The sequence below is a fragment of the Diorhabda sublineata genome, chromosome 2 (genome assembly GCF_026230105.1).
Source record: "Diorhabda sublineata isolate icDioSubl1.1 chromosome 2, icDioSubl1.1, whole genome shotgun sequence".
In the NCBI taxonomy this organism is placed as follows: Eukaryota; Metazoa; Arthropoda; class Insecta; order Coleoptera; family Chrysomelidae; genus Diorhabda; species Diorhabda sublineata.
In genome coordinates this window covers 21,158,488-21,172,295 of record NC_079475.1, presented here as the reverse complement: position 1 = coordinate 21,172,295, position 13,808 = coordinate 21,158,488, and the positions used below count along the sequence as shown (strand labels likewise).

The 13,808-nt window shown below is 32.0% G+C and overlaps 1 protein-coding gene across 1 annotated transcript; it reads right to left on the bottom strand.

Moving 5' to 3' along the window:
* Positions 1 to 4,467: 4,467 nt before the first annotated feature.
* On the bottom strand, positions 4,468 to 13,734 carry LOC130440761 (eukaryotic translation initiation factor 3 subunit M). The gene is made up of 7 exons (XM_056774084.1): positions 13,331 to 13,734; positions 13,088 to 13,267; positions 11,235 to 11,329; positions 8,044 to 8,262; positions 7,725 to 7,990; positions 6,472 to 6,615; positions 4,468 to 4,715 (listed from the first exon to the last, which is right to left on the bottom strand). The coding sequence occupies exons 1-7, from the start codon at positions 13,373 to 13,375 to the stop codon at positions 4,510 to 4,512; spliced, it is 1,155 nt and encodes a 384-aa protein (XP_056630062.1). The 5' UTR covers positions 13,376 to 13,734; the 3' UTR covers positions 4,468 to 4,509.
* Positions 13,735 to 13,808: the final 74 nt, after the last annotated feature.

Genomic DNA, 13,808 nt, shown 5'->3' with positions numbered 1-13,808 from the left:
CACATCACCAATCAGTTGTTTGACAGCGGTGATTGAAGTTTTGAAAACTTTTTTCCGAAAAGATACAGCATAATTTGCGAGAGGCATTTTTAATTTGGATTATACCGAAAATTTTGTTATCGCTGCTTTATGATCGGAGAGACCTGAATTAAAGCTAGTACAGTCGGTGGATTCTGGATTATACGATGACACGACTTAGTTTATAGTACAAGAACTGGTCTTATTTATTCTGGTTGGTGCCGTTATATGCATGACCATGCCAAAAGAATCAAAAATTGACTGCAGACATTCTTAGCCAGCACACACACTGGAACAATCAATATTCAGATCGCCACGTAGAATTAGTTTGCTTTTTAGAAATAAAGACTCCAGTAATCAGTAGTTAGTGTCAAAAAGTATCAGCGTCAGGCGTTCTGTAATTGAATCACAAAAGGACTAGGTGATCGTTAGTTATTTATTGCAGACCGCGGACATGATGAGTTTTGGTAAACATTACAAAATATTTTTCTCTGTGTAGGAATTTAAGCTTATTTTACTGTCCTCTACATAAAATTACATCACGATTTTCAATTCCATTCAGTCAAAGCTTTTCGAAGCAAACTTTTACATCTGTTTGTAATATTATGTTGAAACACGTGTCATCTCTTATAATTTTATACAATGACTGTCTTGCAAAGATTATATTGCAACTTAGTTTCAGAATGCAGATTGACAAACATTCAAAAATAAAACACAAAAACGTAAACTTTTAGATGTGAGCCAGTCACAGAGATGTCGTTGAAAATCGTCCTAAACTTCTCCCATTCCAATGCACAGATCCTGCTGCCTTGCATGATCGTTACATTTATAAATATTAATCACAGCATTGCCGTGCTTTTCCAAAACTAGAGAACATAAAGAAGAAAATAAATTAAACATAAACTCCCCCTTTTGAATGGAACCTTCAAATGAATACATAAGTAAATGTTCAAAGGTAGATATGAACATAAAATAACATTTATATGGCACATAATTAACACAAGTGTCTGTATCTTCTTCAATTGGAAGTGGGCATAAATCCGTATTGAACGATTCACACTGTCCTGCAGTGGTTTGAATTTTTGAAAGTCTGGAGATACCATATTTTCTTTGGGAGAGCTGCAGGATTCAACCTTTAGGCCACTTGCGTGGAAGTTGGTTACAAGGATTGATTAGTACATTGATACATAGGTTGGATATCTTGGAGTAGTAATAATCTATTTGATGGAGTTGATACAAGATCAGCATGAGGAAGTAAGGTTATAGGGCGACCAATTAAAAAATGTGAATGTGTGAGGGGTCCTCGATCGTTGGGATTGGTGGATTGGGAATAAATCGGGTTTGAATTCAAAATTCCCTCAATCTGTACCAAGAAAACAATAAAATTCTTTATATTTAAATTATTTGTTGTACAGTATGCGTTGTAAATGATGTTTTTTATATTTTTATATTTTTTTATATTTTCGCTACTATAATTACTGGACTAAGACCAAGTGGCAGTATTTAGGCAGAATCTACCATTGATTAGCAATAGATTATAAATTAAGGTCCCTCATTTGTTGTTGCTCATCGCTAGTACGTTTTGTACAAACATTGTCAATAGGAGGTAGGATTTGCCGTGACGTTGCTAATCAGCGGTATGTTTACACATGCATTATTGCATCATCTTGTAAGTCGTGCATTTCTGTTTTATTTTTCGCGTGGAGTAGTCAGTGTCTCTTAATTATTATTATTCATTATCATATGAATACTGGTTTTAAATTTCCAACAAATTTTCGCCATGAAATGGTAAATCAATCGTAAGAAAAAACAGTGCTATGGGTTGACATTAAGTCTAGTGAAGAATGTTTTCAGTGGATATCAGAATTTTCTGCTGAAACTAATACTTTTTCTACTAATGATAATGAGTTTCAACATTTTCCTGATGCACTACGAGAACATCATACTAAGTTTAGTACATGTGAAGTACTTTTGTACAGATATTTAAAAAGGCTGGATAAAGCTAAAACAAAAAATAGGGATACATTTTTAAGTACGTGCGATAGTAGCTTTGGCCTAAGCAATCGAGCTGGTGCTTCAATAAGAGTTCAGCCGATGTCCATCTCCAGAAGGAAACCAGGTGTAACTAGAAGCAGTAAGCGTCGACCAGCAACTGGTGAAAAACACACTCAAAAAGTACAAGAAATCTCGCTTTCAATGTAAATAAAAATGTACCAAATGCGAAGTCGTACTAAACATAAAAATGTTTCTGTAATAATTTAAAATATTTTGTATAAATAAAATAATAAAGCCTGTATTGTTCCTTTTACAATATCTTTCCTTTTCTATCAGCAAGCTCATGAATGAACGTGCACATATAAAACATATCGCTGATTAGCAACGTCAAGGCAAATCCTACCTCCTATTGGCAATAGTGCGTATAGTATTCCCAGGGAGACAAAATCTACCCGCGGTTAGCAATGTTTGTACAAAACGTACCATCGATTAGCAACAGCAAATGAGAGGCCTGAATTTATAACATATTGCTAATCAATGGTAGATTCTGCCTAAATGCAACCAGACAAGGGACATTGTTATCACCCCAGAGTCTCACCAAGTCTGGGCCAATAATGGCATCCAAGCTAGGACCAGAGTTGTACATGCTTGGCCTATACTGGGCCCATCGTAAAATCCTGTATGGGTTGTTCTGTTGGTGTGGTTGATGATATTATTGGAACGACATAACAGCATATATTGCTTGGAAAATTATTATAGTTCGCGTCTATGGAAATAAAGTCTTTTTTGTAAAGGTAGATACTGTTTGATTGATTCCCATGATTGACACATTAACAGGGATCAATGTTAGGTTTAAACGCTAGTAACAAGATTCATTGATTAGACTGGATTGAGCTCCAGAGTCTAATAACGCTCTACACGCTTGAAATTTGCCTTAACCTTTTACTTTGAAAGTTGCAGTTTTGAGAGAAAGGATGGATTGTAATTATTTTGTTGATTATACATTGAATTTGTGTGTAACAAAACATTTGAAGAATCTTGAGAGATAGAAGAAATGTTAGAGTCACTGCATGACTGGTTGACTAGTTTAGAATTGCATTAATTAACTTGTTTTTTATGTTTTTCATTGTTTTAAAATTATGTAATAATGTATTGTGTTTTCGTCTGCATTTCTTACAGAAACCTAAATTGCACTTTCTTTTGAATGTCCTATTCTCAGACAGTTTGAACATAACTGTAGTTCTTTTACCTTGTCCCATCTTTCATTGAAATTTCATTTGAAAAGTCATTACATGTACAAATATAATGTTCACCTTTTCAAAAGTTACATGTTAATTTATTAATTGATAAATATACTTGACTGCGACTCTGTATTTTTGGACTTGAATATTTGATGGATTATGATTAGTGTGTACTTAAGTTTGAGAATGAGATTCCAATACATCTTGTCTTTCTTTGAAAAATTCTATAAAATTGTATAAAGTAGGTAATTCAGATGAAGTATAAGATTTATTGTAAATGATATAAATAATAATCATATCCCAAAGGGCTTCTTCGGAGAGCTTCATTCCTTCAAGTGCTGTGATATGTTTTGAAATGCCATCTACTAAATTTCTGAATTACATTAATGTGGATTTAATTTTAGGATTAATATTGAAAAATGGTGTAATATGGATATCAATCAAGTCATTACATGTATAAATTATTTTACTGTCCTTTACATAAAATTACATCACGATTTCTAATTCCATTTAGTCAAAGATTTTCAAAGCAAACATTTACATCTGTATTCAGTTTTTGGAATATTATATGACAAGTTTTGATATTTCCATTAAAATTGAGTACTGTCGCAAAAGGACTAGGCGATAATTAGTTATTTATAACAGACCAGTGAAATCACCGGAGGCGTGACGAGTTTTGGTAAACATTAGAAAATATTTTTCTCCTTTTATATCGAATACATTACGATTTTCAATTACAGTCAGTTAAAGCTTTACAAAGCAAACTTTCATATTTGTGCGCGGTTTTTTGGGGTATTATAAGACCAGTTTCGATATATCTATTTGCCCCGCACTTTGGTAACGACACGTGGAGAGCGACAGGCCTATCTAAAGGCATATGTGATCAACGTCCCCTTTACCTACAATGAAACTATGAACTATAATATGTCCATCAGAAATTGAGTCCTGTATCAAGAGAACTAGGCGAACGTTAGTAATTTTTTATTACAGACCATTGAAAACACCTAAGACGTGATGAGTTTTGGTAAACATTACAAATTTGTGTGATTAAATTAACTAAATTCCAACTTCTTTCAAATTTTGCGAATCGTTAAAATTTGATATTCAAGTAATAAATTTTTAATTAGAAATTTAACATCAATTTCCAATATGGCCAGAAATCTATCAAAGAAAACCAATACAATATTTTGGATCGTAATTAATAAAAACAATACACCTTATAATATTTTATTAGAAATTATTATTAAGTCAATAATTACTGTTGATTCATAAGTTCTAGCTGAGCTGCGGCAACACTCTTCATACCTTCTTGTACAGTACTCAGATTACCTCTCCACGAATGGAGTAAATCACGCAATTGTTGCCATTGTGCTCTACCAAAAGTTCTGTGCATTGTACTTGATACAAATACTTTTTTGGCAGACTGGTCCATTCTTGCACGCACTAATTTCGTTTTTAAAACTGAAAGAGATAAAATCACCTTAATTATAATTTCTCGGTCTAAGTCTCAATCAAACGTCTTGATAAATCACACTAAATTCAAATACTTCACTCTATTCTAGTACTTTAACTTGTTGTGGTTTGGTTACTCTCAGTATCAAAGCAAATACGAAATACAAAAATTAAAATTTTCAATCAATAATTCATTGAATTTAATGACCAAGTGACAAAAACCACGTTACAAATAATTTAACTTCAAAAATGTTGGGATTTTTTGCCATAAAGACTTGAAATGAGGTTGATGCAAAAAATGGAAAAACTCGAAACGATAACGAAAAACTCATTAAAAAGTTTAAATAATCTATCTCTTCAATTTAAATGATATTCTAATGTGTCCTACAGAGATAGTTGGTTGAAGTATTTTTTTCAATTAAAGATTAATCTGGTGATCTGAGAAGCCAATGGATCGCACCATGTGAAGAAATTATTAAAACTATTTTCCAAATAATTTTGCATTTATTGTAACCAAGACAGTGGTCTAACTGGAATCAAATTTCCTAAACGTTAACAGGAAGTAATTAAAGGACTTTTCAGAAACCATGATCGGGATAACCCGATCATGATCTGAATGTTCAGAAACTAACCCTGATCTCGTTCATTGTTGTTCGTAAACAGATGAGTTAATCAGGTCGTAGTCATATGATATGATCAAAAAACACCGAAAATTATTTTAATTAATTATTTCCCAGACGATGAATACATAAATATTCGAAAGCTCGGAAAATATATTAAAGTGAATCCATTTTGGTGTAATATAATGACTTTTCTCCATGCTTCTAGCGTTTTCTCGGTTTTCCAAATCTAACAAAGTAAATTGAAAATTTCTTCTTTAAGCTGTTCACCGTAATCTTTTATTTGTTCTTTTGTTACTCCATTATGCGCGGGACTTTTATTGTTTTTCATCTTATTTCTCACTTCTTCAACTTCTCTGTTCTGTAAAGCCTTAAGTTGACTTTGAAGGTTTTTTCATTTGCTATTTCTTCGAGTGCATTTCAATTTCTGTCATTTTTCACATTAAATATTTCTTCAAAATTCAAAATTTCTTGTTTTGTTATGCGTTTAATATCTTTGTAAAACTTTTTAAATTTCCTTCCTTTGATATTCTCCCTCTATAGTTTTTATTTGGTCTTCTAAAGATTCTCTTTTTTTCAACCTACATAGTTTCTTCGCTAATTTTCTTTGATTGTTATATTCTCATCTCTATTCTGCAGCATTTTTTTGTTGAACTTCATGGATAAGCTTCACCAACTAAAAGTTGATTACGTTGGACTATGCTATTTGCATGAGCACAAATACATGAATTATTTGTTGATAATCTGCATTTTTTCATATTTTGTATATATTTCTTAAAACTATATATCAGCTTATGGTGCAAATGAACCAGGATAGTGAAACAAATCCCCACTCACACTGTGCTAAAATGGAAATAAGTTGGATAAAGATTTACTAAGTTGGAATTTCTGGAAGCGTTGGTGATATTCATATTGATCATACTATTTATACCACCCCTACACCAACACTCACAATTACACCGTCTGACGCGTCTCTTAAGACGATAACTTGGTTATCGAAAGCGCGTCAGACAGTAATTAAGAGTGTTGGTGTAAACAGTGTGTTCTGTTTGTATAAAGATGTTAAATTGTTATTCCTGTTCCGCAATTTTTTTTTCTAAAGTGTAGAGCATTCAACATGATTATCTAACGTAATCTAAGCTTACCTTCTATAATAAAACATTCTACTTCATCTGCCGGTATTTGCAGCTCCTTCTCAATAACATCAAATGATATTTCAGGATTACATTCTGCAAGTTGCATAAATGATAATAATCTCATTTTCTGCATATTCTGCTCATGATTCAATCCTAAAACAAATACAAAATTTGCAGAAAAAATCATTGAATTTTTTTGCAAATAACTGTTCTGCATATTTTTGAAAATTGAATATACACTACCAATCAAAAGTTTCTACCCATCCTATAGTTTTCGTGATGCACAATAAATAAAAACAATAAGATTGTTTTGATATTCATATTTTGAAGATCTTAGTTAAAAATAAAACAGTATTTAAATTTTTGTTTCATCGATATAACCCCTTTTATTGTTTTGGTGCACAATTGTGGCATTCTCTGTAGCAATTTCGACAAATAATCGTCGTCTATTCGGTTCCATTCGTTTTACAAATATTCCAAAAATGTGAAGTGGAAGTAGGACACTACTTCCTGATTTCTCAGTTCAATTTGTCCCACAACTAAATAGAGTTGAGGTCGGGCGACTATGAAGTGCATTCTTCTTTACCAATTCTTTCAAATTCTCTTTGCATAGCTTAGAGGAATGCTTGGGATCATTGTCATAGTGGAAGATAAATCTTCTGCTGATCAAGCGCTGGCCAGAGCGTACACAAACTATCACTAAGTAGAATAAGGGAAATTTTTTATAAGAGGATTTGTTGGAGTTGGCCCTGATATAGGAGTTTCTCTGCAGGGCTGGGGTTGTGCTTGCTGTTCTGGCTGAAAAGGAAGAAAAGCGAATGACCATCGGCCAAAAGAAAACGAAAATAGAGCTCTGGTGTAAGTATTTTTATTATTTTTTCAATTTAAATGAGGGGTGGACGGGTACAGCTGTGGCTGCATTATTCTCTATCGTCGGCCATTTAGCTGGTGAACTGGTTCACCAAGTTACAGGGAAACCACAGTATACTTGCAACACGGAAGATAAATAATTCACAGTAAAAGAATAATAAACAAATCAGCCGACAAAATATAAACATGCGCTCGTATAAAGTAAAGGGACACTCTTATTTTTGGTCTGTAAGACATTATTTTGAAATTTAATTAGTGGATTATGGGGTGGGCAAAAACTTCTGACTGGTAATGTACATGAGATATTTAAATACCAATTTATTTCACAATATATTCAAAATTGATACATTTATTATTTAAAAGTTTAAAAAGAAATCTATCTGTAAATATACCTTGGGCGCTAACAAATTCTTTGTGTTCCTTATAAAATTTGAGATAAGCAGACAAGTTTTCACTAACAAAAATGTTCAGTAAATCGTGTATAAGCTCGCCTTCCAAAAATCTCACAGGTTTTAGAGATAGTAACGGGTCAAGAAGGAATGTATTTGGATCTGCTAATGCAGATACTATGCAACGTATTGCATCATCCCTTGCATGTGACGCATTTTTATCAGTGTAAGTTCCAAGTAATTCAATCATAACTAGAGCTGCTTGTTCACTAAAAATATAACAAATTTAGTTGTCTTCAAAAATTTTTATCAGAATACTTACCTCTGATTAGATTTGACTAACACTTCATGCAAGAGTCTGTACAGTTTTTGTAATTGTTCATTAGATGGGGGACAGTTAGCAAATTGCTGTTTGAGATGATCAATATTTTGAAATACAAACTTGACGGCATCTGTTTGTTTGGCAATTTGTATGAGATGGTAATATACTGGATAACGCATTGGTGATCTATCATCTAGAGATTGGAATAGTAACCACAACCTGAAAATTAAGATTTATAAGATATGAATTATCTCACTATATAGGAATCACAGACTCAGCAACCTCATTTATAAGATTTTCTGATCATATCATGTTTCACTGTTTCAATCATTGAATTGTTCACTTTTAAGTCAAGTTTTGTAGATGTTGAATCAATTTTTACTGTAATAAAAGATTTGTTTTAAAAAGATCTACAAAAACGGTCTCTACGAGTTTTTTTCAAAAAACGTTTATGTTTATCTCACATGCAGTGTGTCCTATTCATTTATATATAAATTTAAACGTCACGTCAAGAATGATGCGAAGATGCGACATCAGCATAATTAAATTATAAATTCTCGTACAAATTGTCATTGTTGTTCTTTTTTACTCGATTGTAACTATCATTAACAAAATTGTAAGAAAGTTCCATCCTAACCAATGACAAAAAATGGAACTTTCTTACAATTTTGTTAATGATAGTTACAATTCTTAATTGCATGAAACATTTCTATATATATATATATATATATATATATATATATATATATATATATATATATATATATATATATATATATATATATGTATAGTTATTTATATTGTTACACTATCTGATTATTGTTTTACTTCTAATTTCACAATTTTTTGTTTACTTGTTTACCTTCATCAACGTTTGAGATATAATATGCCATATATTTTAAGCCTTGATAAAGATCAAATCAAAGATCAAAACGTTGGCATTAAAAATAATCTTGGACAGTTTCATTTTGAGTTCTCAAGCCACAACAGCATTCGAAATTACATACTAGGAAGGACAATAATATCAACAATTTAATAATTGCTATAAATAATAAAATAATTTTTTAAAAAACGAATTTTGAGACTTCCAAACATATCTGGCGCAGGATATCCAAATTGTCGCGTATCGAACGTAACAATTTATTTTTAACCATTGATTGGAAATCGAGCTCTGTGTCGCGATTCGTGAGTGGAGCTGTTTGTGGTAGATTAGTTCCCAAAAAATCGATAATCACATCAATAGAGCACCACTACCACTTGAACAACCTACAGAGGCAGAGGTAGGAAAGACTCTTCTGGGAAACTATAACCAGAGTAGATCTGCTGAATGTATAACTTAAATAAGAACCATCTAAGAATACTAACAGGGGTTCGATCGGGGCACTGTCGCCTCAACAAACACTTGAAGACGTTAGACTTAGCAGATAATGCGGCGTGCAGATTTTGTTGCACAGAGGATGAAACATCTATCCACATTCTCTCAAAGTGTGAAACACTAAGGAACTCCAGAACACTACACCTGGGTGCGTATGAAATAGAAGATGAAGATCTCTGGCAATTAAAGGCATCCCAGACTTAAAAGAAGTTTAATTGATGGATCAGCTGTAAACACTGGGTTCTCCAGTACCGCAGCAAGAAAGGGGGACACAATAGATCTTTTGGGTCGCAGTGTAAACGAGACCCCAAATCCATACATACATACATACCACTACTTTTCACAACGTTTAGCGTCGAAAGTTGAAACAAATATCGCTCAGTTTTGCAACGAGTGCACATCCAAAATAGAAACTGTTCACTCTTATAGCTGGGTAGAGATATGCTCAAATTTGTAATATTAATTTACTTTATCATTAAATAGCTATTGATTCTTTCCTACACCAGAGAAAGATTCAATGAAAGATTAGAAAATAAGTCAAATAAAATTTTAATAATATGACAGATTTCAAACCAGACTATTTAAACTGTGTACCAGAGTTCGATGGTAATCCTAATGAACTCAATAGGTACTTATTCGTATGCGAATCATTAATTAACAATTTTTATGATAGAGAACAACCAAATTATTTTCAAAATTTATATTTGATTAATTTTTTAATTTCTAAACTTCGTGGTGATGCTAAGCCGCTTGTAAATATTCAAAATGCCACTTTTTGGACATCATTTAAGGACACCCTTACTAAAAATTTTGCAAATCATAGGGACGAGGCCTGCTGCATTAGACAAGAAAATAACAAACGATCTCAACATTTCTATGATAAAATTTTACAAATTGTAAATTTAATATGCAGTTATGTTGAGTTACATAAAACAACACATTATATTGAATTGTTAAAGAAGGATTGGTATAACAATTCAACTTTAAAAACCGCTTAGAACAACAATAAATTATATGAAGCCTGACTTTGTAAACCAAGCCTTGCAATTTGTTTTGGATGAAGATAACATTCAATATCTTCAAAATTTTTAAAATAAAAATGTGAATAAACAGAAACTAAATAATAAAAATAGGAACAATAATCATCGAGGTAATTTTAATAATTGAAATACCTCCTACAATCAAGGTTGTAATGTACAAACTCAAAATAATAATAAATTTCCTAATAATAAATTGTGTCAAGCTCAAAACGTTTTCCCGATGAGTCCAGTAAATATTCAACCACGGCCTCTAAGGATTCAAAATTTTCCAACCAACTCTCAAAAGGGAACTACCAGTATCAAATTAAGAGAAATCGACCTAGACAACCTTCAAGAAATAAATTTTCAAGAAATCTATTCAAGGCCCAGTGTATGAACAATAAGTATTTATTGTCTTTCCATTCTAATTTGAGGAACCATAGTGAGTAAAAAACTTTGTTTTCTGTAAACGCCAGTGACAGAAAACCACCTTATGGACCTGGCTATTGTTCAACTTCCTCGCTAGCCTTCAAAGTTGAATTTTTCAAAAGAGGAATTATCTCACCACTCCTTATGGTAGTCGCAGACTTAGCAACCTCATTTCCAAGATTTGGTATTCATGTCATTTTCCACTTTAACTTTTTTAATCTCTAAATGTTCCCTTTTAAGTTTGGTAGATGTTAGATGGATGTTTACTGTATTGATTAATTTAAATAATAAAAAAAATTCTTAAAAACGAATTTTGAGACTTCAAAACATTTCTTGTGGTAACAATTATATGATACCTAGATACTTACGCTCTAAGACATACCAAACCCAATTTTTGACCCTGGGCTTTTGTTAACTTCTCACAAAAAGCTAGGATAATATTTTCAGATCTCTCTAATGGTATCTAGAAAAAAAGTAAGCAAATGAAACCAAAAAAAAAAACAAGATACAACTGAATGGAGAATACTCAGGGTCTATTCTAATGAAGTAAAATTTACGACACTACAAGAAATTTCAATATTAATGAGGCGTCATATCTTTGTTTTTCTGAGAGTAATAAAAAAATGAAAATAGTATACCAGACTCATCCTACGTAATTACAAATTACTGTTTAGTTCACAGTAGATCCTATTTTTTAGATAAATCCGAAACAAAACAATACAAAAATTCATTAAGCCAAACCAGTAATATAGGGTTGGCTGGGGTAATTGTAGAGTCGGATTTAAACTTAATGTCGCTCCTGGGCACCGGAAAAAATTCGGTCCAGTACTGGAATTTTACTTTAACTTATAGTTAATATATTTTATTTTTAAAAATTAGAATAAACTTCATCAAAGGAACCTATATAGGTTTTTGTAAAACAGACTGTAGATGACACCATACACAGTTACAAGTTTATTAAATTCCAAAATATAAGATTTTTCGTTTAAATTGAAATTAATTGGTGCAATCGATAAATTATAACTGTTCTTACAAGGAAGATCAAGAACAATATTATGCACCCATTTCGGCAATTTACCACAGGATCAATGGTAGAAAAGTGGCTATACAAAAAATGAGACTTAGAAGACATTCAGCTTTGAGTGAAGATGTCGAAAAACAAATAGTTTTATGTTTAATTGCTAGAGCACAAAATGGATACCCATGTGACGAACAAGAATTGAATTGAATGCTTAAGGAAAGAAAAAGAATAGCAAGAAAAAATCCTTGCTGTCAAAAAGCAAAGCGAAGTCACCAAAAAAGACTGCATTGAAGGAGAAATTCGTTAGATAGCAATAATGAAAAAGACAAAATTCTAATGGGTATTGAAAATAACAATAAAGTATATTAAGAGGATCCTGACAGATCTCTCTTGAAACCTGGTTCGTAAGTATTTTCTCAAAAACAACTGTATATCTTGTATTTGTACCTACCTCAGTAGTAATATCATAATTTGAATAGGTTTTGGGAATAGCAAACTCTAAAATTTATAGTAAGATATTACATCTTTGTGATTTTCAAACATGACAAAATGGTTCACAATTAACCCAGTTATAGTTTATTTCAGAAATGTATAGAGCAATAAAAACTCATTAGGTATGCAAAGGGGAACACAGAGAATCTTACTGTGAACACTATTTATGGCTTAACAACAAATACTGATGCCAAAAACTAAACAAATATACTTATAAAGGTCTAAAAATTTTGGGTAAGGCACCATAGCCCTTACTGCGCATGGTTAAGCTGAATCTGAAATAGGGTTGGAATTAGGCAGAGGCACTAATAGAAGGTTAAACGGTACCCGTTAAATGCAAAACATAACTGTATAATCTACTACCTAAGTAATCCCTACACAATATTTCAAGACCTACAACTATGGACGACACCGAAATTGAGCTGAACTGGACGGAATTCCCCATTTTATTGCTATATACATTTCTAAAATAGACTATAACTCTAGTTTGAAGAATGGATTACTCATAAAAGTATATTGTAAAACATAACAGAGAATGTCTGCTGTTTTAGGTACAAAATAAATTTGAAAATAAGATTTTAAAAACCAAATTCATACAAAAAAATTGTCAAAGTAGTAGAGAATCTAGAATTCAGCAAAAAAATTAATTTATTATGAATCACCTCCAATAACCTTTCATGACTGATGTGGTTCAAAACGATTTCTTACCAGGACCATGATAGAGACTATATCATTTAACACCATTTCAACATCACTTTCTTGGCCTTCTCTAAAGCATGAGTCACATACCCCAATGATTTTATGTAAATCGTCTTCAATGCCTTTTGGTGATTTCTCTTCCGATATTTCCGCTCCAAGATTTTTCAAATATACCCGAAGTTCTTGAGCCTTAAAAATAATATAACCTCAAAAACACACATGGACAATTATTTTGTGGGCGATATAAGTTACCTGATCCTCTAAGGACATATCAATGAAAACTGGAGGTACTTGCATCTTGAATATGACTTATTATGATTACTTAAAATAATAATATGGGCAAAATGTGTAACCTGAAAAATAACACATATGTCACTTGTAAAAGGAAAATTTCATGAATCGTCATTCTTGTCAATTACATTGGGTGTGTTCCGGTTTATATCCTCAATGGAGATGGTTCCTATATACAATTTAAACATCTAAATAATTTTTTAAACAGACGTAGATTAATATAGAAGAATAGTATTGATACCTGAGTCGCAAATAAGTAAAAGTAAAAATACTATACCTTCATTGACATGTTAGTCTTACTACATTATAGTCAATTAATTTAGCTGCGTTGAAAATACGTTTGCCCTAGGTTTTTTGTTTGATCATGAACAAACCGTTCCAAAAAGTATGAGGTTTAGATAAGATTTTGATAATTAATTATTTTTTGGTTATCCTTCAG

What these genes read in the sequence shown, in the direction of transcription:
- LOC130440761 (XM_056774084.1), bottom strand. Translation starts at nt 13,375, where the DNA reads ATGCAAGTACCTCCAGTTTTCATTGATATGTCCTTAGAGGATCAG. An exon ending in ATATGTCCTTAGAGGATCAG is followed by an intron (nt 13,268 to 13,330) that starts GTAACTTATATC and finishes ATTATTTTTAAG; the next exon opens with GCTCAAGAACTTCGGGTATA. An exon ending in TAGTCTCTATCATGGTCCTG is followed by an intron (nt 11,330 to 13,087) that starts GTAAGAAATCGT and finishes CTTTTTTTCTAG; the next exon opens with ATACCATTAGAGAGATCTGA.